This window comes from Anser anser (assembly GCF_964211835.1).
Source record: "Anser anser genome assembly, chromosome: 3".
Lineage (NCBI taxonomy): Eukaryota > Metazoa > Chordata > Aves > Anseriformes > Anatidae > Anser > Anser anser.
Genome location: NC_139722.1, coordinates 68931139 through 68954683, shown reverse-complemented (window position 1 = coordinate 68954683; position 23545 = coordinate 68931139). Strand labels below are relative to the sequence as shown.

The window sequence follows — 23545 nt, the reverse complement described above, 5'->3', positions numbered from 1 at the left end:
TTGAAATGGTATTAAATGGAAGATAGTCTGCGAATTCAATGCTACAATGACAATGATGCTGTAAGATAGATGTATATGGATATAATACAATGTTTTATTATTTAAAATTGCATTTTTTCTCAGGATGCAAGATTCCATTGTGTACTGCTGTGAAAATCGAAAATAGGGTATAAATAGAAAATAGTAGTGACATGGAAGAGCTTTGTAACTGTCACTTAAAATTTATTTTAAAAGTAGCGAATAGCCGTAATGCCAAATTACATATTTTAAACTCATTAGTCAATATTTGTACACATTTTGAGCTAGAATCTGAAGGTTCATTTAAGTTACAGGTACAGCCTCATTTTCTTGGATCTATAGGCAAATATTATTTCACAGGATTAAATAAACCACCTGTGGAATGGAACCATACATGTCTCTGAGACAAAAGCTGAATGAATGCCAAGAGGGAGGTACCTGGTTAACAGAAGCATCTGTATTAGCCACAGGTGAGGGAGAGCGACAGGCAGGTGGAGAAGAGATCTCACTGTTGGTTCCCTCCTCCCCAGACTCCTCAGTGACAGGGGAGAGCAGTGTGTGACAGCGACCAGCAGTCATCTGCCACAGGAAAAGCAAACCCCAGAGCACAGGAAGAAAATCAGTTACCTCAGCTTAGGTTTACTTAGACTGAGATCAAAACAAGAGAAAAAACAAAACAAAACACACAGCTGGAATGAACATGACAGCATTTAGTCATCCTTCGTGCCCTTACATTTGCCAGGTTAAAATTCTGGTGAATTAATAGTCATATTTACTAGCCATACTTTAATTATGAACGTTCTCTTTTGTAACCTAATGAATTTAAAAGGAAATGTACAGCCAGCAACTGAATAACATGCCAGGGTCTGTCTAAATGTCTTCTTGTGCAATCAGAGATGCATATGGAAATATTATGGACAGATACAGAATAATGAAGTATTGGTATCTATATCCAGGCCTGGTTAGAACAACAAGGAATACACATAAGATATAAAAAACATATAATCCCATAGTAACTTATAATTTTTGCTTCCCCTGTTGTTATACCATGATAAATCTTGAAATCTGCACTCAGGCAAAAATCCCAATGACATTAGCAGTATGTTTATAGTAAGACCCAACAAGAAACAAAAACATTTTAACTCAAACATGAGGCCTATGTCAATACTTAGCCAGCTTTCATTCCCACATACTCGTTTGAAAATATAGCAGCATACAGTCAAGTATCACATCAACTTTTTAATAAAAGAGCTTTATAAATATGCTCTGTAAAATACATGCACTGCAACATGCTATGAAATAATATTTCTTCTGTTTTTATCTGATTCCTGCAATTCAACAGTTTTTTGGCATTTGCTCACACACGCTGATAGCTAAGAAAAAGCACTGAATTTGCATATTATTACAGATAACTGCCACTGGTGTTTGTCTGTTAAATAACTTCATCCTATATCTATGAGTCTTGAAAACCCATATAAAGCAAAATACAGTAAGGGGAAGCTGTAGCTTGTTTGGTTTGCAACACTCCAGCCATTTCAAAAGCAAAATGTAGATATGAGCTGTGGCAACTCGCTACGCAGGAGTGTTGCAATGATGCAAAAGCAATCAGCTCAGATAAACGGTCCTGAGAACAATTCATTCCTTACCATAACCACTGAAGGATGAGAAGGGTGTGCCGGGAGCAGGTCTGAATCCAGCTCCTCCATTCCTTCTGAAAGCCCTTCCACCTCTGTCACTGTCAGCAGCATAGTGGCATGTTTTGCTTTCATTGTTAACATCTTGCACTTCGAATTCAGCGAAGCAATTTGCTCCTGGTATCCTTTGATCTTCTGCGCCAGCTCCTGAGGAAACATATTTTTTCCCTAATGCAGAGGCAGCCAATAAAGGCCAGAGGACTAGCAGCATTCCAGCTTCCGTAGAGAAGGCAAGCTCTCCCCTCCTAGCCCAGCCAATGAAATCATAGTGCTGCCTCTCAGAAACCCTGCATAAGCAGCAGCACTAGCTGAAAAGCAGGATGTTGATTGTGGAGGGAACAAGTCAGGCTGCGTCTCACTGCACAGCTAAACCGCAAAGCAGAGAGCTTTGAAGTGAAACCGGAAAAGTACTGTGAAAGCCTCTGTGTGATCATTGCAGAAGTGAAGGACACCCCATACTTGCATCCAGCCTGAACTGGACACAAATTCTCTATGCTTCAATTTACAAAAAAGCAGAACATATCTCCTTCTTTCTTTTCTGTTTTTTCTTTCTGACCTATTTGCATTTATCTACGGAAGATGAAGCTTTTCCACATACTGCATGCCATGAAAATGAGGTCATGTAATAAGCAGAACTGTAAAAAAAAAATGCACCATTCAGCTCTCACCAGAAAGAATGAACAGTTCAAACAATAACTCACAGGGTTTAACAAGATCAATTGTAATATGAACAATAGTTCACATAATAAGATTAAATGCAGACTGAAGCACTTCTGGTCAGTGTTTGGACATATTTTATCTTATTTCTGTTTTGGATAAGTTTTCAGAGTTAAAAACTGAACTGCAGACAGTACTAGCTCTTCTTTAATAAGCATTGGTAGATCTGGCCTAAAGCTGAGTATATTTTAAAATATTGTTTATCATGGCAATGAAATGGTCTATCTGTGTGGTGAAACATCACCACAATAAGTTTAGTCAGAGAAGAAACATGGAACAGAATAGACAGAAACTGATTAATATTCTCTCATACACTTTACTGCTGCCTAGTTCAGTGTCTGGTTTCAAGGCATTCAATTCATATTTTTCAAATAAAAACTGCAGGGAGATTTTCACATTTCTGTCAAAGCCAATGTTCCTGCCTCCCTGGAGGCTCAGTGATGTGATAGAATTTTGATTTATACAGTTAAAACAACATTTGTGTAAGCTTGCCTGTTAGTTCAGTGATTATTCATTCTAATGGATATTTCTAAATTATTTGTATACCTGCTTTATTTTTTTCACCTAATGAAAGTTTTCAGGGAAAAATAGCAACAGAAGTTGCAAGATCTAGTATAATAAATATAATATTGTGTAATAATAAATGATTGCAGTATCTTTAAAAAGGAAAATAAAATTATTGCTTCAGGCAAGTAAAATTAAAAGATTATTTTGGTTATAAAACATTTTCAGTAAACCTTTTCCTCAAAATCACAGTGGAGAACAGTCATGGTGGAAAATACAGAGTTCGAAGTGGATGCATCACAAAGACTGATGATGACTTTTTCTGTCTGGGACTCAATGGTACCTGCTCACTGTTTGTCATGTCAGCAACAAAACAACCTCTCTTGGAGCTCCAAGGTTCACCTTGGAGACTAAACAAAGTCTCAAGTATAAAACAGTTCATGAGATCAATTGAAAAACTGTGATCAAATCAAGCCATAGCTTTAATGTCTAGTAGCTGGAATAGAGTTATCTGCTCTATTTGTCTAGTACTAGTCATTTACTAATATTTGATGAATGGCACATCTCAGCAACACACAAGTGGGAAATCTATTATCATTCAAAACACACTACTCCATCAATACTGTTGAAAGGTAATAACATTTGTATAATTAATGTCCAATGCACCAAGAATCTAACATACCTCCTTCAATTGAATACAAAGAAAATAAAAAAAGATGCAAAAATGTGATTGTGAAAAAAAAAATAAAACAACTTATAAAGGTAATTTCCTGTGAGGTACTGTATATCCATTAAAATCATACACAAGTATGGAGATACTTGCCCACATTCTTTTCTGAAGGTCTAAAGAAACAGGGTTCAGTAAACTTAGTTCCAGAGTATAACTGCATACATATGCAGTACTACAAGCTTTCTAGAAAACAGTGTACATTCCTTATATTTCCATCCTCCTATTTTCATTCTAAACAAAGGTACTAAAAATGCTTATTTAAGTTCCTGTACATGCAGGGTTAAACAGACAATCTGGCAACTAATGTTTTCTTAAATTAATAAAACACAGGACAAGCCTGTGTTGACAGACTTGCTTTTTAAAGTTGTATAACAATATAGAGTCCACTTATGTAACTGTGTGCTTTTCCACAACTAGTGAGCAGACAAAATGCAAACCAAAAATATGTGTATCTTAGTCTTTTAAAACCCCTTGTCTCTAAATGTGGAAAGCTTGAGAGTGTGAAACCTGTCCACTCCCTGGCTGTTCCCAAAAATATGCAGTAAAGCTGCTATCTTCTTGCAGATGTTTAAAAGGAATCTTCTAAACTGAAGCTACTGAATTTGTTGAAATGCAGATGAAACTACAAGCTGCCCCATTATAAATTCGTCCCTGCAGCCTCATTCCTTTCTCCATCAGCATTGCTCTGTATCACTAAAGTGACTCTCCTGCTGCTTTTGTTGTTCCAGAACATTTGAATAGAAAGTCTAGCATTTTGAATTCCCTGTTAAAAATACAGAAGGTATTGTTTTGTTGTTGTTGTTGTTGTTTTATTTTGTTTTGTTTTGTTTCTAAAGGAAAACACTCTGCATTTATAGTGAGTTGCTTTTGTGAAAACTATAGACAGAAAATGATCAACACATATAACATTAGTTTAGGTTACGTAATATCCCAGGCTGATTTTTAATTCAAAGTTAAAGAAATGGTGCCATCTGCTGTCAAAAGTGATACACATGTATTGATGCATTTTCTATCTGTTGGAGTACATAGCAGATAGAGGCATAGAAAAGGGGTTCAGGAGCTCCCATGCCAGCACAGCAGAAAAGGCTCCATGGAGACTGTCCTGATTCATGTGACTACTTACAGTCAATGGGTTTGAGGGCAAAACCTGTAACTTCACAGGATAGAACTCTTCCCCAAAATGGCTTGACAAGAATCCTTTGGAGTGACTCTTGCAGACTTTTCCTCCAAATTTACTGTAGTTTTCCTGTGATTCAAGTCCCCTGGTATTTTCTTACATTAATGGCATGGAAATAAGTCAGGACTTTAAGATATATCTAAGGATTGCTGAATTGGCAGTGATCAAGTGACTAAATGCTTAGCATTGACTTCTGTGATGTTCCTCAGTTAACCTGTGTTAACTGCCCCTTAAATACATAATGTTTTACTTTGCATAATGTTGCCTGGAGATTAGGACATATTTAATTGAATAAACAAATAAATACTCCAGATTGCACTAATAGCATGAGTTTCCTATCGGGTATTGGTTTATCTGCTCAGATAGCCTTCAAGCACATCCGAAAAACTACTCAGCTAATTTATGAAACTTGGTTATGAAAATTATTTTAGGCCAGTGAACGGCCAGTGAGCCTATGTTTTTCTGTCTTTCCTACCTCATGACGAGAAATCTGGACCTGGAGTTCACGGATGTTGCTGGTTGCTACTGGCTTGTCTTGAATTTCACGATGGGCACTCTCTATCATTTGCTGTAAATGTTTCATCTCTTGCTCATATTGCTCATACTGAACCACAGCTTCCTAGAGAGGAAAAAAAAAAATCAAGTGTCTACATGAAAATAAGTATTTATTTACTCTAAGTATGACCAATTTCCCTTCTGCACTGAAGCAAACTTACACCCAACTGGCGCTTGCACCTTGGCAAGCTGAAGTGTTTCTGTTTGTTTGCTTGTTTTTAAGATATTCAATATTGAGGCTAGAATTTCAGCTTTCAATAAGCATCTGCCCCAAGCATACTCACCAAAAGACAGCATTGATTATTTGATAGATTTAATATAAGCACTTTCATCTATTTATTCAATTCAAGCCTCCTTCTATGAAATGGAAAAACTACATGAGAAACTTAAATTTTAAAGAATCATAGAAAATACAACTGGGAGAAGATCCTGAAGACTGATTTAGACCATTATCCTAACAGTGTGGTATCATTATTTTCTTTTTAGTATAAACTTCCCAGAAATTGGCCTGAACTGTTTTTAAAAACCTTTAGTCTGATATTATGCCTTTCTTTATACTTAACTACCTTTAATAATTAGAAGCCTCTACTGTTATTTAACTTGAATTTCTGTAGCTGTACCTTAGCTCAATATGTATTTTTCTATCACTAACTAGCAGAAAAAAAAAAAAAGTTTATTCTGTTCTTTGGAAATACGTTTTACATATTTAGGTATGAAATCAAGCTATCAAACAAAAACTAATTTTCTTGTATTTAGCAAAGCTTGGAAATGAAAATTTAATACATACTGAATGTCTTCAAAATCAGGAAGGAAATATTTAGAAAGCTTAAATAAAAAAAATAATAACTTCTAGCTTAGAAAGCTATTTAGCTCAATGTTACGTTATTATTTTAAGCAGCTGATGTTATAATGTTATAATGTTATATAATGTTTAATGTTATAATGTTATAATGTTTAATGTTATAATTAAAATTAATTTCATTAACTGATTATATTAATTAAAATATTACCCTGCATACAAATGTATATTAACTATTTGTTTATTTAATCCTAGCAGCATTACAAAAAACATTTCAAGATTCAGGACAGAACCACCATAAGAGTCTGATGAGTAAATTGACCAATAACATCATCAAAAATGTTAACCCCCCCCAAATATGTAATCAGAAAGGACTGAAACATACTAAGAAACATACTAATTGTATGACTGGGCAAAGAAGAATGGATAGAGATATAAAATTGTTTTCATTGCAATTTGTGCGGTCAAATTACTCAGAGTAATATATGGGACACAGTTACTCTTGCCTGCATGATGTTGCACTGCTGAATGGCAGTGTGCTGCAGGCGGCTAGCTTCCTCCTGGAGCCGAAGGGCAGTGTGACATATTGGCAGGCTGGTGACCACCTCTTCAGGAATCCTCAAGGCACTTTGGCAAACTTGTACTGCATGAACTTTTGGCTTCAGTGATTCCATTTCAGACAACAGATGCTAGAAAAAGTCAGTGCCACAATAAGCCCATTTTGCAGAACTCACAGAACATTTGATGCAGCAAAAGATAATTACGAATTCACGAACTAAAATAAACAATGAATTTGATTATCTGTTTGTTGGTTTGTTTGTTTGCTTTTAATTTAATATAATTAGGATACACTTTGTCTAGAGTTTTTCATTCTGAAATGAGCATTCTTTTAAAGTATTAGTTAACCAAAATACCTACATATCAGGCATAAAAATAATTCATGAAAAAAACAGTCATTCTTATTTCTGAGTGTCTAAGCACAAGAATAATTCTGTTAACATATCTGATAAATATCTTTAAAAAATCCACAGATTGAAGCTGCATAGGAGTCACTTATGCACACATATATTTTAACGTTAAAATCCAAGTGGAACTCTATGTTGAAGCACAGTTAAAAAACAGCAAATGAATCCTGTTGTGTTTACAGTCTTCCTTTGAAAATATAAATAATTGCTGAAAATATTTAAAGTTCAAAAGGCAATAAAGCACCAAAAATACACATACAGATTTATTTATTTGTTTCTGTTTAGTAATCATATGTTGGGTGCCCTTTTTAATAGTCTCTATTCCTTTCACAATGTCTATGCATGAGAAACATATAAAACTGCAATGATATAAGTGCAATTAATAGATTCTATTGGTATTCTTTTATCTTTGTTAGGGAATTAGATGTACATTAAAGCTTTCCTTTTGATTAAAATATACAGTTTTAACACAGAAAAAAAATAGTAAAAGGCAAAGCTGATGAAAAGAACCTCAGTACATTAGAAAAGCTTTGAAGCTCAATAAATACAAATCATCTAGGCAATGTATTTGGTGAACAAGGATGAAGAGACTGATTGTCTCCCTCCTCCTACACCATTTGCAGAAAGATAGACTTCATGAAGTATGGTGGGTAGACTTGGTACAACGACCTGTTCCTTGGACTGGGAAGGCCTCTCCTCTGTCGGGCCCTGCACTGCTGGCAAAAGATGACTTGTGCAACTGGCACTCAGAGGTACCATGGGGCCACATGCCTCTCTGTCTGGTGAAATACATGTGCAGGGGCTACAGCCCCTTTCCATCTGTACAAAAGATAGGTATACTTAGAAGACCTGACAGAGCCAGTGCAAAGAACATAGTACTCCTTTACTCTTTGGGTGGGTGATGTCTTTCACCTATATTCTTCAATGTCATGTTCTGAAACTCGTATGCAATCTCTAGAATAAAGGCCATATATTTTAATCAAAAGTAAAGCTCTGTAAATTTACCTATCATCTATATATATATATATATTATTTTTTTTTCTGCATATTTCAATCCTAAAGTGGACCTGTTGACATTTAATTTTCCTGGGAGACTAGAACAGTTAAATCTCTATATCAGATTGCAGCAAGAAATGTTTCTCAAGGAACTTAGTAAGCTATAACATGGATTACTTTTCTTGTCTTGAAACTGTGGCCAAAAATAACAAGTCAAAAAATCTCCATAGTACACCAAGTACAATCAGCAGTATCTTATGGTGGTAATTCAACTAAACAAATATAAAAGTAACTGGGCTTACAAAATACTGAGTTTTCTTAGCTTTTCACTTGACTATTGGGGGAGCAAGCAGTATACTATCTTCTTGCACCTCTAGCTACAAAACAGGGATAACAATCCAGAATTCCTTTTGAAGTACTTTAAGAATATTTTGATAAAAAGTTCTAGATAAAAGCTTGGGTTTATAACTATTAACATGTATTGAACTTGAATTGTATGGTCAATTCTCAGGACTGCATAAAGCTAAGAACAAACCCACAAAGTGTTATGCTTCAAACAATTCCTTTGAGGGAATGAATTTCCCATTTAATATCTTTGTTGGTGACATGGACAGTGGGATAAGAGTGCAAACTTAGCAAGTTTGTGGATGACACCAAGCTGAGTGGTGTGGTTGACATGCTGGAGGGAAGGGTTGCCATCCAGATGGACCTTGACAGGCTTGAGAGGTGGGCCTGTGCAAACCTCATGAAGTTCAACATGGTCAAGTGCAAGGTCCTGCCCATGGGTCAGTGCAATCCCAAGCATGAACACAGGCTGGGTGACAAGAGGATTAAGAGCAGACCTGAAGAAAAGGACTAGGAAGTATTGGTGGACAAAAAACTGAACATAAGCTGGCAGTGTGTGCTTGCAGCCCAGAAAGCTAACTGTATTCTGAGCTGCATCAAAAGAAGTGTGGCCAGTGGGTCGAGGGAGGTGATTCTCCCCCTCTGCTCTGCTCTTGTGAGACCCCACCTGGAGCACTGCATTCAGCTCTGGGACCCCCAGCATAAGAAAGATATGGATCTGTTGGATTTGGTCCAGAGGAGGGCCCACAAAGATGATCAAAGGGCTGGAGCACCTCTCCTACAAAGAGAGGCTGAGAGGATTGAGGATTTTCAGCCTGAAGAAGAGAAGGCTCTGGAGAGACCTTATAGTGGCCTTCTAGCACTTATCCAGGCTATAAAGAAAAGCTAAAGAGGGACTCTTTGTCAGGTAATATAGTTACAGGACAAGGGGTAATGGATTTAAACTAAAAAAGTGAGATTTAGATTAGATGTAAGGAAGAAATTCTTTACCCAGAGGGTGGTGAAGCACTGGAACAGGTTGCCCAGAGAAGTTGTGAATGCCCCATCCCTGGAGGTATTCAAAGCCAGGTTGGATGGGGCTTTGAGCAACCTTGTCTACTGGAAGGTGTCCCTGTCCATAGCAGTGTGGGTGGAAACAGATGAGCTTTAAGGTCTCTTCCAACTCAAAAATATGTGATTCTATGGTTTGATCCCTTATTCCCTTGGCAGTAATTTGCAGCTAGATTTTGAAAAAATGGTCTACCTAAGAAACACCACAAGTCTTACCAACATTATTTGTGTAAGCTCATGCTACTCAAGAGCTAACTTTGAGGTCCTGCCCTTTTACCTGTCTGTGAGACAGTTGATCTTTCAAGCTCAAACGTCCGAGCTCTGGAGAAGTCAGTGTGGCTTGGGCTTGCTCCAGAGCAGCCTGCAGGGCTCTCAGCTCAACTTCAAATTTCTTCATGTCCTGTAACATAATAGATTTGATTCAGAAATAAGAAAAAAAAATCACTAGAAATATAAATATCTGGATTTTGTAGCTGTGCCCCTTATTACAGTGTCAAAGCTATGTCATAATTTTAACAATGAAAACTGTTTAAAATATTAGATGAAAATATCAGTCATATGAGGGTATAAATAGGTCCCAAATCCAGAGTTATTTATTACTATTTATTACTATTTCAAGTACTTCATCCATCTCAAATACAGCATTTATATTATAAAACTGATTTCAATGTGCTAGGTCTAGAAAGGTGATCAAGATGACTTCTAGTCGCCTTCCCACAATAAGACAGGACAGAACTGTCTTATTTTTACAGACTGTTTTTAACGACCACTACCATCAGTGTCCTTCTTATCTCTATAGACAACATACTCCGGTGTCCTAGTACTATTATTTTGAAGATTTTTTTTCTGGTTGTTAGACATGAAACTATATTTTGTTGTAATTTCAATTCTCTACTTACTATCTTATTAACAGCAGACATGAACAAATTATTTTTATCCTTTCTGAATACTTCATATGTTAGGATAATCCTTTTTCATGCGTATTTTCTTGCAAGTTTATACTCATGACACTGTTATCACTATCCTCTGTTCTTTATCCAGTGAGTCCACAACATTCCTCAAGTGGAAAACAGGACACAGCTGAAACTTTGCTACTGACCAATAGGGAGAATAAAAGAACTGCTTCACATATCTTCATAATTAAATACTTTATATTCTGTATAGTGTTTGGATTTTTTTTTTTTTGCAACAATGTTCATTTATTTTTCTATGATTGAAGTCAAGACCCTTGTACAGTGTGCCTCTTGCCAGTAGCTCCTCTTTCAGATACACAAGTACTTTTTTTTTCCCCCCTCATTTAAAGGTAACAATTTGCCTTTGTCCCTATTCAATAGCAGCTTTATTTATTTTTTTGTTTGTTTGTTTAATTAATTATTTATTTATTTCCAGGTGGCTCCTGTACTTTTGTCTAAGCTGTTTTCTTGCTAAGTTGTTTTTTGTCTAAGCAACTTAAAAACCATGGTCTTTAAAACACCATCCACCTCACTAATGAAAATTATTGACAAGTATCAGACCCAAAATCCTTGAAAAATCCTACTTGATGTATCCTACCTTTTGGGTGCAAAGCATGGATAATTACACACCAGATAAAATTCTGAACATTCTATTTTATTATTATTATTAAACATCTACCTATTTTATTTTCAACTAGGTAAGCTTTAACATTTGCTAATAACAATATCATGTAAAACATTATTAAAGATATTGGACACGTGCATTTATCTACAAAACCTATTATTTTCATGTTAAATTGCACTCTTTTGATATGATTTTCTTTCTTCACAAATCTATGATGACTTCTATTCAGCTCCATGTTTCCATGTTAAAATTTACAAATAGTTTATTCAATTATACCAACATTTATCTGAGAATTGAAGATACTAAGTTTAATTTCTACTGTGCTTACTTGTATGCATTTTTTTTCCCATGGGAAAAATAAGTAAAAGCCTTTCAATTCATAAGGAGAAGGGGTGGAGGGGCAGGACATGACTCTCATGAAAATGTTGGTTTTCTTGAGCAGCCACTACGTATGATGAGACCCGGCATCCCAAGATGTGGTGAACATTGCTTCAGAGAATGCAGAGAAGGTTTTCTCCTTCTGCTCCCATGCAGCCTTTTTTTTTTTTTTCTTTTCCCCTTTAATTAAACTGCTCCTTATCTCAACCCATTAACTTTTCTTTTTTAATTGTGTTTTCTCCCCCTGCCCTTCTGAAGAGGGGGAGAGAGAAGTGTGTTGGAGTTAGCTGCCCATCAGTCGTTAAACATGGTCATGTTGCCATATCCTATAAATACTGTCAAATGAATCACATTTTTAACCATTTTAAAATTAGCTATGATTGTCCTAACTATTAGCGATAGGATATTCCTAGTTGCCTTTAGGTACTATTTTCCTACTTACTTGTGTGTAGCTGTAGCATCTGACAAAAACAAAGAAACAAAAAACAAACCTAGAAATATACAATACTCTTTTATATTCTTTTTACCAAATTATTGTGTCAAATAAAATAATAATAAAAAAATAAAAATTTTGTGCCCTAACCGTAAGAGCAAATAGAAAAGACTTCTGTGCTTTTTTCCTGTGTCTTGTACCAGTTTATAGTGCCCTCATGCATTACATAAGGATAACACACATATATTAATAATAAACCCATATGGAAGAGTTGCAAAGAAGTATCAGGAACATGGAAAAGCATGTTCCTTCTTTTCATTGCACTGTGTTGGAGAGACAGGTCTTCCATTATAGAGTCCTGGTCTGGTCCAGTGCTGATTCGAATACATGGAGAGCTATCTTCTAAGCGAAAACTAAAGAAATGGTACAGCATAAATACTGACAGAGACATTTTCATCTCAATTCAAGTACCTAAACACAGGTGTTTAGTGCCATTTAAGACACACCATGGTACCCAATACATCTATCTAGAGAGGGCAGATGTAACAGGAATCTTGTCCCTATTTGGATCAGTAGCTGAAGTCGAGGCTGAATGCTCAATAGCATTGCAAGCAGTGCAGGACACCTATGCTTACTCAACAGAACTGTACCCTTTATAGACCACAGATAATCTGCACTTCTAGTACTTACAAAACCATAATTCTCTAAGCACATAGAACCAGCTGTCAGCTGGTGTTAGAAAAAAGTGCTTTCATATACCTTGGCAGCATCTTGGAGATTTGGTAACCGTACTTTGATAACTTGCTGTAACTCTTCTGTACGACGTCCCAGTTCCAGCACTTGCTGAGACATTGCTTCAGTAGAGTATACACTGGACAGATACTCAATCCTCTCACTCATGGCCTCAAGATCACCATGAATCTCCACAGACTCTTCAAGCATAGTCTAGATACAGATATAATCAGAATTGAATGCCAAAGTTGAGCTACAGATTGGACACATCTCCAAGTATATTCCTGTTGTTCAAGCTCCTCAATTTGTACACATGTATAAGTATGATTAAGTTTCACCAATTTACTGTAAGGCTTAGGCAATATGCTTAATTCTCAGTGCACACTCAAGTGCTTCAGGTTATATCAGGTTAACAACAGAGTAAGTCTTGAAGCTTCAGCAGCTCTGCTTACCATCATTAGTGTTTTGCTACACATACTTGCCTATAAAAAATGTAATATACACAACCTATATATATGATTTGTTCTGGAAGCCTGACATACCCAATAGGAAGCAACAGAAAGCACTGGGATAACAGGGCAATAGTCATTAATGTGTGATAACAGGGCAATACTCATCAATACTCCATAAAAATTGGCTACCAAAGTGTTTAGTGGGATGCCATTGGTTAAGTCCATCTCCTATACTTCTGAAGCAGGGAAAAAAAAAAAAAACTACGAATGCTACCTCCCAGCTTTCTTCAGGATAAGTTGCCTGGAGAGTCCTACTCAGGATAAGGAAGTGTGCATTTTACCCTGCCCTAATGTAACTGAATGCAGCTGACAATTAACTGATCTCTCTCTGCGTATATAGAAGACATAATTAATGCAGTCTTATTTTGGCATTAGTGAGACATGATCATCTCATGATGGTTTGATTTGTTTCACATGATCATGCACTGTCACAGAGAGCTAAACACGAATGTGAGATGTTCAGGAAGCACTTGGGATGAAGAAACTCATCCATTGTGCATCAGTCTGCAAACGTTTGGTATGAAACTGCTCAAATGTGAACAAAGGCTATTCTAGCTTAGCTTAAAACAGAAAAAGACTGAAGATTTTGTTTGGTTAAATTAGAATTTATAATATGCTCTTGGATAGGAATCATCTAGTGCCAGGAAAAGAATTACTATGATCTTTATGTAGGGGAGTATTAGCTTTAATGACATATGCAGTGTGATAGCATCCCACTGTCTAGACACAGTGTTCAATCAAATGCTGCTATGAAGCCAATGTACTTGAGTAAACAGAGAGATCATTTGAAACAGTTTTATTCAACAATGCATCCTTATTTCAGTCTTCAAAACAATTATCAAAAATAAAGAAACCTAGCATCTTTAGGCATTTTTCTCAAGGAAAGAAAGGAAAATGTGTGGAAAATAAAACTTCAATTCTTTTATACACTTTCCCTTAAATTTCACAACTTATATAATCACCTGGTAGGCTTTAAATTGGTCACGAAGCTGAGAGGAAGAATTCCATGTTATACTACCATGCACTAGGATATTTGCTTTCTCACACCATTTCAGTATGAACTCCAGCATCTCATTGTATTCTTCCAAATGTGAAGCAGCCTGGATATAGGAGAAAAATCCACCTTTTAAATCTAAGGTGTAATTCTGTACAGTTCTTAGTAATGACAAAATTGCTTTCATTTAATTTCATTTAATATTTTTAACTTTGGGGATCATTTTAACAACTTTTACTTACTGTTGAATATAAACCAATTAAGTCTATATTTATGGAGTTAAAATAGGTTTGGTTTCAGTAATAACCATATCTATTTTTGAGGAAAAAAGTCACCACAAGAACATAGGTAAACCTGGGAGAGTGCATTGATGCTCATCTACATTCCTAGAATGTACACTTCCTGCACATACTTCAGCCACACACAGAAGTTTGAAAATAACTTATAGCTAACTGCAAGTCTCCTTTATGTCATTCATATGTTTTTTGTCTCTGCCATGTAATTCCCCAAACTGCTTTTATTTAAAACCTGTTTTGTCTACTCAAGCTGTCACATTTACAAAAAGAATGTGCATTTGTTTTGCAATACAAGACCAAAAATGCTCTGTTTTCTGATTCATCTAATTTGTGATTAGCAAGTACCCTTTATTTACAATAGGATTAATTTTTCATGCATTTGTTCTGTATGAGGGACAGATCAACTCCTCTCTGTGCCTGAACTATATTTCTGTATTTCTCTACTTTTATCCATTGTTTGTCTTGACTTTGCTTTTATTTTTATTTTTAAGTGGGAAGTGGATTTCTTTGTTGAACAAAAATACCCTAACAATAGTTAAATCCCTCCACCAAGTACCTTTGACTGAACTTGTACTTCAATATTTATTTTCTACCTGTTTTTAAAACAAATTTTCAGAGGCAACTGAAAAAAATATCATGATATACTTTTTCAAAACTTACAAAATCTTCTTCATGCATACAGAAAAGAGAATTTATAAATTATCAGGGTGTTGATTGCAGAACCATAGAAAATCCTTTTTTTTTGTATTAGCTAGACTTTTTATTTCTATTTTTTTTTTGGATAATGACAGTTAGCAAAAAATTATTGCAAAGGGTTTCAGAGACTGAATCTTGAGAACAGCAGAGAAAGAATCTTTGTAAATGTAAAAGTGAAGAAAGACTATGCGTTAGCGGGGCCTTTGTATCTAGACTTTTTTCATTGAATCTACAAATTATATTCTCCCTTTGCATATTGTGACTAAAGTAAAATATTTTTATTTTTGTTTTGTGTGTATGAGGCAGCAAATATTGGTAACAGTGATAAGACAGAAGCCCTGAAACGTATGACAACATAGTATTATTTTCTGGCATGCTGTTGTTAGTAGGTAGGTCTAAAATTTGTTCAGGGCACCAGAGGAACCAATCAGTAGATGCATCTCTTAAAAGCAGCATCACACAGAGTTATTCCACCCTCTTTATTTGACCCCAGCCTGTACTCCTCTGCTGTGTGATACAAGCTCTGAACAAATCAGATTTGCCAAAGAATGTCCCTTCTTGTGTATCTACAGGAAAATAAATGAGAAATTTGCCTGTACTTCCTCTTTCTGACCCCCCCCAAACAAACAAACAAACAAACAAAAAACCACAAAAAAACCACACACCCCAACCAACTAACCAAACCAAAGAAACAAAAACAAAACAACAACAACAACTACAAAAACATGACAGAAAGGATTTGAGACCATACCTGACTGAGCTTGGCTGCTCTGTACTCAGCCTGTCGTATGGTCTGTTGGTGCAGTGCTGTGAGTTTCCCTATCCTGTTAGCCAGCTGCTTAGCCAGGGGTATGTTCTGTTCTGCAAAGTCTTGGACTGATGCATCTAATTCCACTAATTTTATATTGCAGCTGTCCAACTCCTCACCAAGGATCTAGACAGAAAAACAAGAAAATCAGTGCAACAGGAAGTGTTAGTTTTCTGGTTGATTATTTCTAGTTCAACTTGCAACTCTCATACCCTGTCCAAAGACTCCATAGTTCATTTCATTTTTATTCTGGCTGCAAACCAGCAATGCTTGTCTAAGCAGGAAGGCAGAACAGCATGATGTTTGGTCATCTCTTATATGTGTCCCATTACTCTTTCTTCTCTGACTTCCTGGCTGAATTGGATAACCATTTTCTGTACCATACCAAAAGACTGAGTCACTTCAGAGTGACATTAACTGTTCTTGGCCTTCCTTCCATGTTTGTTTTTGAAGTGAATGGTCAGCACACGTTGCCATGATAAAGATTTCTGTTTACTTGAAAAGGATCTTGTTATACTTGCAAACTCAGAAATATGTAATTACTCATTAATGCATTATAAAAACTTTTGCATTTTCATAGCTTGATCTACATAGATGTGATTTGGATCATGATAGACTATTTCAATAGAAACAAATTTTAAAACAGTTTTTCTTACCATAATTACAAAGTTTCTTAAAAAGAAATCTAAAAAGATTTCTATATTTCCCAGGCTGATAACATGCTTAGTGGCTACAGTTTCTTGGGATGGGGTGTTTTTTTCTTCCTATTGCTTTCATGCCTAGGGTGTTAATGATTTGTTGCTTTTGTAGTATGAACAAAATAAGTCTCATCAAACACTTTAGCTCTTTACAATTATTTTTAGAAATATAAATTGCAATCATCAGGCAAAAACTGATTCAGAACTGAACACAACTCTAGCTGCAGGTGCTTTAAGCTTGCCAGATTAGGACTGTCCTAGCACAGACCCATTAGAGTGTAATTTATGATCAACCATTCATGATAAATGACTATTGTTCCACGAATAGTAACATGCTTTAATGATATTAACGCCTGTATGTAGACATAAAGATAGATGGTGATCTATGCATCTAAATACAGACATACATATTTCAGACAAGCATAACTAAATGTCAGTGCTATAGAAACAAATGATAAAGAATTTATAGGTTGCTTAAAAGTGAGGGATGGATCCATTTGACTTTGGTCATGTGTTTAAAACAGACTCTTATTTTACTTTTTCACAATCAGTTTTAATTTTAACATCAAAAATATTTACTACTGTGATCAAAGCCAACTCGATCTCAGCAGTATCACCTGAGAGCTGACATAAATGCAGTTGAGGGAACTATGTCAGTGACATAGAAGTTTTGTCTGTACTACATGGGAAAGTACATACCACTGACTTTCTGCTCAATTACTGGGGTCAAAAATTTACCAATTTTAAAGGGATGTATTTTAGTCACACCTTCTGGAAAGCAAATGGTACTTTGGAGCATATCGCTTGTAACTCATGAAAACAAACAGGTGATTTTTGACATATCAGATATACCCAGTTTTCTGTTTCATATGCTTTCAAGCACTAACTTGGTCAAGATCATATTTGACTAGTTAAAAAAAAACACAAAACAATAAAAACAAAAACCACATAATGAGCCCTCCATGTCCTGCTTCTCCTTCCTCATCAACAAAACAAAATCATAGAATCAGAATATCCTGAGTTGGAAGGGACCCATAAGGATCATCAAGTCCAACTCCTGGCACCGCATAGGTCTGCCCAAAAGTTTAGACCATGTGACTAAGCGCACAGTCCAGTCGCTTCTTAAATTCAGACAGGCTTGCTGCAGTGACTACTTCACTAGGGAGCCTGTTCCAGTGTACAACCACCCTCTCGGTGAAGAACCTCTTCCTGATGTCCAGCCTAAACTTCCCCTGCCTCAGCTTAACACCGTTCCCGCGGGTCCTATCACTGGTGATTATAGGGAATAGGTCACCTGCCTCTCCACTCCCCCTCACAAGGAAGTTGTAGACTGCGATGAGGTCCCCCCTCAGCCTCCTCTTTTCCAGGCTGAACAGGCCCAGTGACCTCAGCCGCTCCTCATATGTCTTCCCCTCTAGGACCTTCACCGTCTTCGTCGCCCTCCTCTGGACACTCTCCAACAGTTTAATGTCATTTTTGTACTGTGGTGCCCAGAACTGCACACAGTACTCGAGGTGAGGCCGCACCAGCGCAGAGTAGAGCGGGACAATCACCTCCCTTGACCTACTAGCGATGCCGTGCTTGATGCACCCCAGAATACAGTTGGCCTTCCTGGCTGCCAGGGCACACTGCTGGCTCATATTCAACTTGATGTCAACCACAACCCCCAGATCCCTCTCTGCAGGGCTGCTCTCCAGCGTCTGGTCACCCAGTCTGTATGTATAGCCAGGGTTGCCCCATCCCAGGTGCAGGACCTGGCACTTGCTTTTGTTAAACTTCATGTGGTTGGTGATCGCGCAGCTCTCCAATCTGTCCAGATCTCTCTGCAAGGCCTTTCCACCCTCATCCGAGTCCACAACTCCTCCAAGTTTGGTGTCATTGGCAAATTTACTCAAAACACCTAGTTCTACACCCAAATCATTTATAAAAACATTGAAGAGGACTGTCCCTAAAATGGAGCCTTGAGGGACCCCACTAGTGACCATTTGCCAGCCTGATGTGGCCCCATTTACCACAACCCTTTGAGCTCTGCCCGTCAGCCAATTGCTCACCCATTGTCTGATGTTTTTGTTAAGTTGTACGCTGGACATTTTGTCCAGTAGGATCCTATGGGAAACCGTGTCAAAAACTTTGCTGAAGTCCAAAAAGATCACATCAGCTGGTTTCCCTTGGTCAACTAGATGGGTGATCTTATCATTAAAGGAAATCAAATTTGTTAGGCAGGACCTACCCCTCATGAACCCATGTTGGCTGGGACCAATGACTGCATTGCCCCCAGGTGCACCTCAATAACTTCAAGGATCATCTTCTCCATAATTTTACCAGGCACTGACATGAGACTGACAGGCCTGTAATTGCTAGGGTCTTCTTTCTGACCCTTCTTGAAAATTGGGACAACATTTGCCAGCTTCCAGTCTACTGGGACCTCTCCAGATTCCCAAGATCATTGAAAAATAATTGAGAGAGGTCACGCGATGACATCAGCCAGCTCTTTAAGCACCCTGGGATGAATCCCACCCGGACCCATGGACTTGTATGGATCCAGGTGGAGCAGCAAATCCCGCACACGTTCAGGGTCGGTTGGGAGTTTGTCATTCCCACTGTCATGGTCCTCCAGCTCAGGGCACCCTGGGTCCCGAAGCCCATCATCAGTGTTGAAGACAGAGGTGAAGAAGGCATTAAACGTCTCTGCTTTGCCTATGTCATTGTCTGTGAGGAGACCCTCCCCATCAAGTAGCGATGGGGAAGTTCTCCATCAAAACGAAACACCACAACAACAAAAGCCAGAAAAGTAAGCAAAAAAACCTCCTACTCTCAGACGACAATCCTAACTTGGCCATTATGCCTGAGTGGAGATGAAATTTTCTGGTATATAATTGAAAAATCAGAAAAGTAACCAGGAGTCTTTTTCATTTTCTGTAACAGCACCAGTAGTTTTTAAATTCATCACTGTACAAAATGATATGAGATGGAGTACTAAGTTAGATTCTATTTATTACAAGTAAAGATAAGATTGTAAAGAATGGTCTTTTCAATACAGAGTTAAAACAGGAGCAGTTTGGAAGCCTCTTAGGCTTCCTCAGGTTGCAATCATACTCATTATTTAAAAAAAGCATAATTCTGTCCAACTGACTTGTTTTTACTCTCAGATACTCCCTCCACTTTTTTGTTAAGCCCTCATCTGCCTGTATGGGCTCTTTTGGAAAAAAAAAAAAAAAAAGGTTTGATTGAGCTCTTTAAAAATATAATTTTGGTACCAAGTCCCAGTTCTGAAGAGTCTGTGGTGCTGTGGTGTAACCAATTAAAGAAACCTTAGTCTTACCTTCTGTTCAAGTTTAGCTTGTGCTATATCATTTGTTTTCTTTTTCAGTTTGGAAAGAATTGCATTTAGTTCATTTGCTATCCCCTGGATTTTCTGTCCAAACTCTTGATTCAATGTTTTGATATGCTGAGTTTCTTTTTCTTTGGTTTGAATCTGTCAACAACAAGAATTAAATTCAGTAACCAGAAATCAGTCCTCCAGAAAAGAAATTAACTTTCACTTAATTTACTTTTAATTTTATTTTGTTAAACTAAGAAGATAATAAAACTACTCTGCATTACCATGGTTTGACTACACTTGGATACTGTACGTCAATAAGTTATGAAGTCTAAAGAAGGGCTTTAGATCCGTAAATGAATCCATGATCTTTCAGTGGTGCCCATTGCCAGGACAAGAGGCAATAGTCACAGACTGGAACACAAGAGATTCCCTCTGAACATCAGGAATCACTTCTGTGCTGTGTGGGTGGTGGAGCAGTGGCACAGGTTGCCCAGAGAGGTTGTTGGGTATCCCTCCTTGGAGATCTTCAAAAGCTGCCTGGACATGGTCCTGGGTAAGCAGCTCTAGGTGCTTGACCAAGGGGTTGGACCAGGTGACTTCCAGAAGTCTCTTCCAACCACAGCAATTTTGTGAATCTGTGCAATTCCGTAAAAGTTTCATGTGCTATGTTTTACCTGATCTTGTACAGTTACAAGGGCCAGTCCAACTTCTGCTAAATGAAGAGAGAGTTCAGAAGGCAAAATGGTATAAAGCCCCAAGTACTTATTCTGTTGTTGTTCAGCCATTTTTTCAACAGCCTGGCGATGTGTAGTTACTTCACCAAGGAGAGACTAATTACAGAGAAATAACACTGTTAGGAACAATAGGAAAACATCTGTACAAATTTAGCAAACATAGACATTACTTGCATCTTACGACAAACATTTCAATTTTTTGTTTAATTATTTCACTAAAAAGAATTGTATCTTGAAATTCCCTGGATTCTAATTTATGATGGTCTGTCCAGTCCTCTGTTCCAGTCCAACCACCTTGATATGGAAAATACTAAGTTTTCAGCAACTTCAGTAATTTGAGTTTATTTTGTTGCTTTTGTTTCTCCCAAGACTTATGAGACAGAAAAGAAATGCCACATTCTGTACATTCATATTCTATATTTCTTCCATATTTTAAATGCAGGGGGAAAATTTCCTAAACAATATACTAGGCATGTAAGGTTGCATAAATGCAAATACTTAAATACATCTTAAATATCTTTAAAATAAGATATTGTAGCCCATCTGCTACTTCATTTTATTTTATTTTATTTTATTTTCTGGTGGCTTACTCAAAATCCAATTAATACTTTGTAATTTGAATTGATGGTGGTTTGGAAGGGATTAACACTCACTATGAAATTATGATGAAGACACGTTAGAAACATCACAATTTAGAAACTGAGAAATTTGATATACTTGCAACTCCTGAAGTTGAGTATCCACTTCCACATCAGGGTTTAATAAATATTCCTTTGTTTCCTGGATCCAAGTCTTCACAATATTAATCTGTGTTTCGACTTCCTCACGCTCTTTCAGCTCTTGTTTCACCAGCTTCACACCTTTTTTCACTTTCTGTTGCATACTTCAGAAACAGAAACAATGATTATTTGTGAAGAATTAAGAATGTCTAAACATATTGCTTTGTCAAAAAAACAGTGAATAATAAGGAAAAAAATGAATAACCCCATATCCAGATTAATAAAAATCAGAGCATTGTAGCAACAGTTTACTAAAGCAGCAGACACTTTTAAATTTCTCACATTCATTCTACAGTTCACACCTTTTAATGAGTGGTTTTATGTATTTTGCCATTCATGCACAACTCTTCTGAGCAAATGCAAATGTTTATAGTACCAGACACCTACATATGTGCTCACCATCACAGGCTGTCCTTATTATCAGTGGAGGAAACAAGCAACTCTAGAGTATGATTTATGATGATTCATCATCATTCTAAAAGAAACTTCTGAAACAGGTCAGAAAAACTATACCTTAAACCTGTCTATTTCTCTCCACTAATTAGGCAGCAAGAATTAACTGGTTCAGATGTGGATATCTATAACCTAATATAACATGAGACGAATCCCACCACTATTGGGATTTTCGGTGGCAGAATACCTAGGATAAGACACGGCTCAAACATCTGAACACCATTTTTGATCCTGGGACCTATCTCCACACTAAGACATAATTTCCTCAAGAACTTGGATGTCCTGTAAAAAAGCAGAATACTTTTTCAGATGTCAGATTAGTGAAAGATCTACAGGACTGAAGTTTGCAGCTCTTATGCATGTGACATGGATCTAATTTTGATATTCTGATGTTTGATTTACACACATATAATCTTTCACAGCTGAATCATGCCTTACTTATACAAGCATGAAATCATCTCAGATGCTATTTCTTAGAAAACAATTCTAGGTGAAGAATGGAATTACAGAAGTGCTAATCTCTACACAATTTCTACAGTGATTGCTATTCTACTGTAATCAGTTATGCATAAACACAACTAACTTTGAACAGGCTAGATGCAAGGTTTAAACTTTTTATTCCCTTTCTCTCCCCACTGTGGAGATCCAGTTAATGGCATCTTGGTGCAGTTATGAAATGGATGTGAACCCTGAACCTTAACCATAAATTTTCCTGCTTTATATGACAGAGAAATACTTTAGATTTAGATAAATACTTGTGTAAGGTATAAGGTAACATTTTAAGATGTCTTCTGTTTGCCTGTGCACTGAATTCCCTTATAAAATTCACAAGATGCCTACTTTTGATACCGAAGTACTTCAAAGAGGAGAATCAAAGTGATAGACTAATCGAAAATCAGGATACAAAAAGATGATAAGATGAAATGGAAGTGTTTAAAGTCAGTTATAACTTTAACGTAGTTTATACAAGTCTTACATAGGTTACTATTATTAATGCAAGGCAGGAAGTACATATTCTACAATACATATGGTGGTGAAAAAATAATGGTAAAAACAGATTTCAAAATTAAGCATCATTTAAATTTTACCTAATGTTTATTTTAAATATAAATACATTATTTAAGTATTACAATTGTTAATGATAAGAAAAATAATATTTGAACTGTTATTACTGAATTAATTTTAGGTTACCATTTTTTTTCTAGTGAATCTTTTAAAATTCCTTACTTGTGGCATCGATCTTGCATTGCTTTGATTTCTTGCATGACTGGTAGTTCTTCCTGAGAAGGAGGCATTATTTCCACATCCTGAAGCATACTAAGAGCATGCTGTTTGAGCAGACCCAAAGATGATAGCTGGTGATCCACTTCCAGAAGGAAGCTGCCGTGGTAATCCAGGAGTTCCAGGAGCTCTGTTTTAGAAGCCTTTTCTATTGAGCTTTCTGGTAAACGATCTTGTAGTTGATCTATTACTGCAGTGGCTTTCTCAATCTATGTAAAGAGATGCAGTCTTTTAATGAAATTTAAAACAATTTAGTATAACTGGTATAAAAATGTGCTAAGCCCTGTGCTGCATGCTGTAG

General features: G+C 36.7%; 1 protein-coding gene across 17 annotated transcripts in view; it reads right to left on the bottom strand.

Moving 5' to 3' along the window:
* SYNE1 (spectrin repeat containing nuclear envelope protein 1) overlaps nucleotides 1-23545 on the bottom strand; it is a gene marked incomplete at its 5' end in the record, with an annotated part of 301642 nt that overhangs the window by 100017 nt on the left and 178080 nt on the right. For 15 of the 17 annotated variants that reach the window (XM_083830445.1, XM_083830446.1, XM_083830447.1 and 12 more), the window contains 12 exons: nucleotides 457-597; nucleotides 1665-1859; nucleotides 5316-5459; nucleotides 6701-6883; nucleotides 9828-9950; nucleotides 12699-12884; nucleotides 14146-14283; nucleotides 15921-16103; nucleotides 19998-20150; nucleotides 20672-20827; nucleotides 21449-21614; nucleotides 23191-23453. In XM_083830445.1, coding sequence (XP_083686571.1) covers nucleotides 457-597; nucleotides 1665-1859; nucleotides 5316-5459; nucleotides 6701-6883; nucleotides 9828-9950; nucleotides 12699-12884; nucleotides 14146-14283; nucleotides 15921-16103; nucleotides 19998-20150; nucleotides 20672-20827; nucleotides 21449-21614; nucleotides 23191-23453 — 2031 coding nt within the window. The remainder of the gene's footprint in view (nucleotides 1-456; nucleotides 598-1664; nucleotides 1860-5315; nucleotides 5460-6700; nucleotides 6884-9827; nucleotides 9951-12698; nucleotides 12885-14145; nucleotides 14284-15920; nucleotides 16104-19997; nucleotides 20151-20671; nucleotides 20828-21448; nucleotides 21615-23190; nucleotides 23454-23545) is intronic. The other 2 variants (XM_083830461.1, XM_083830451.1) reach the window with 1 other exon arrangement.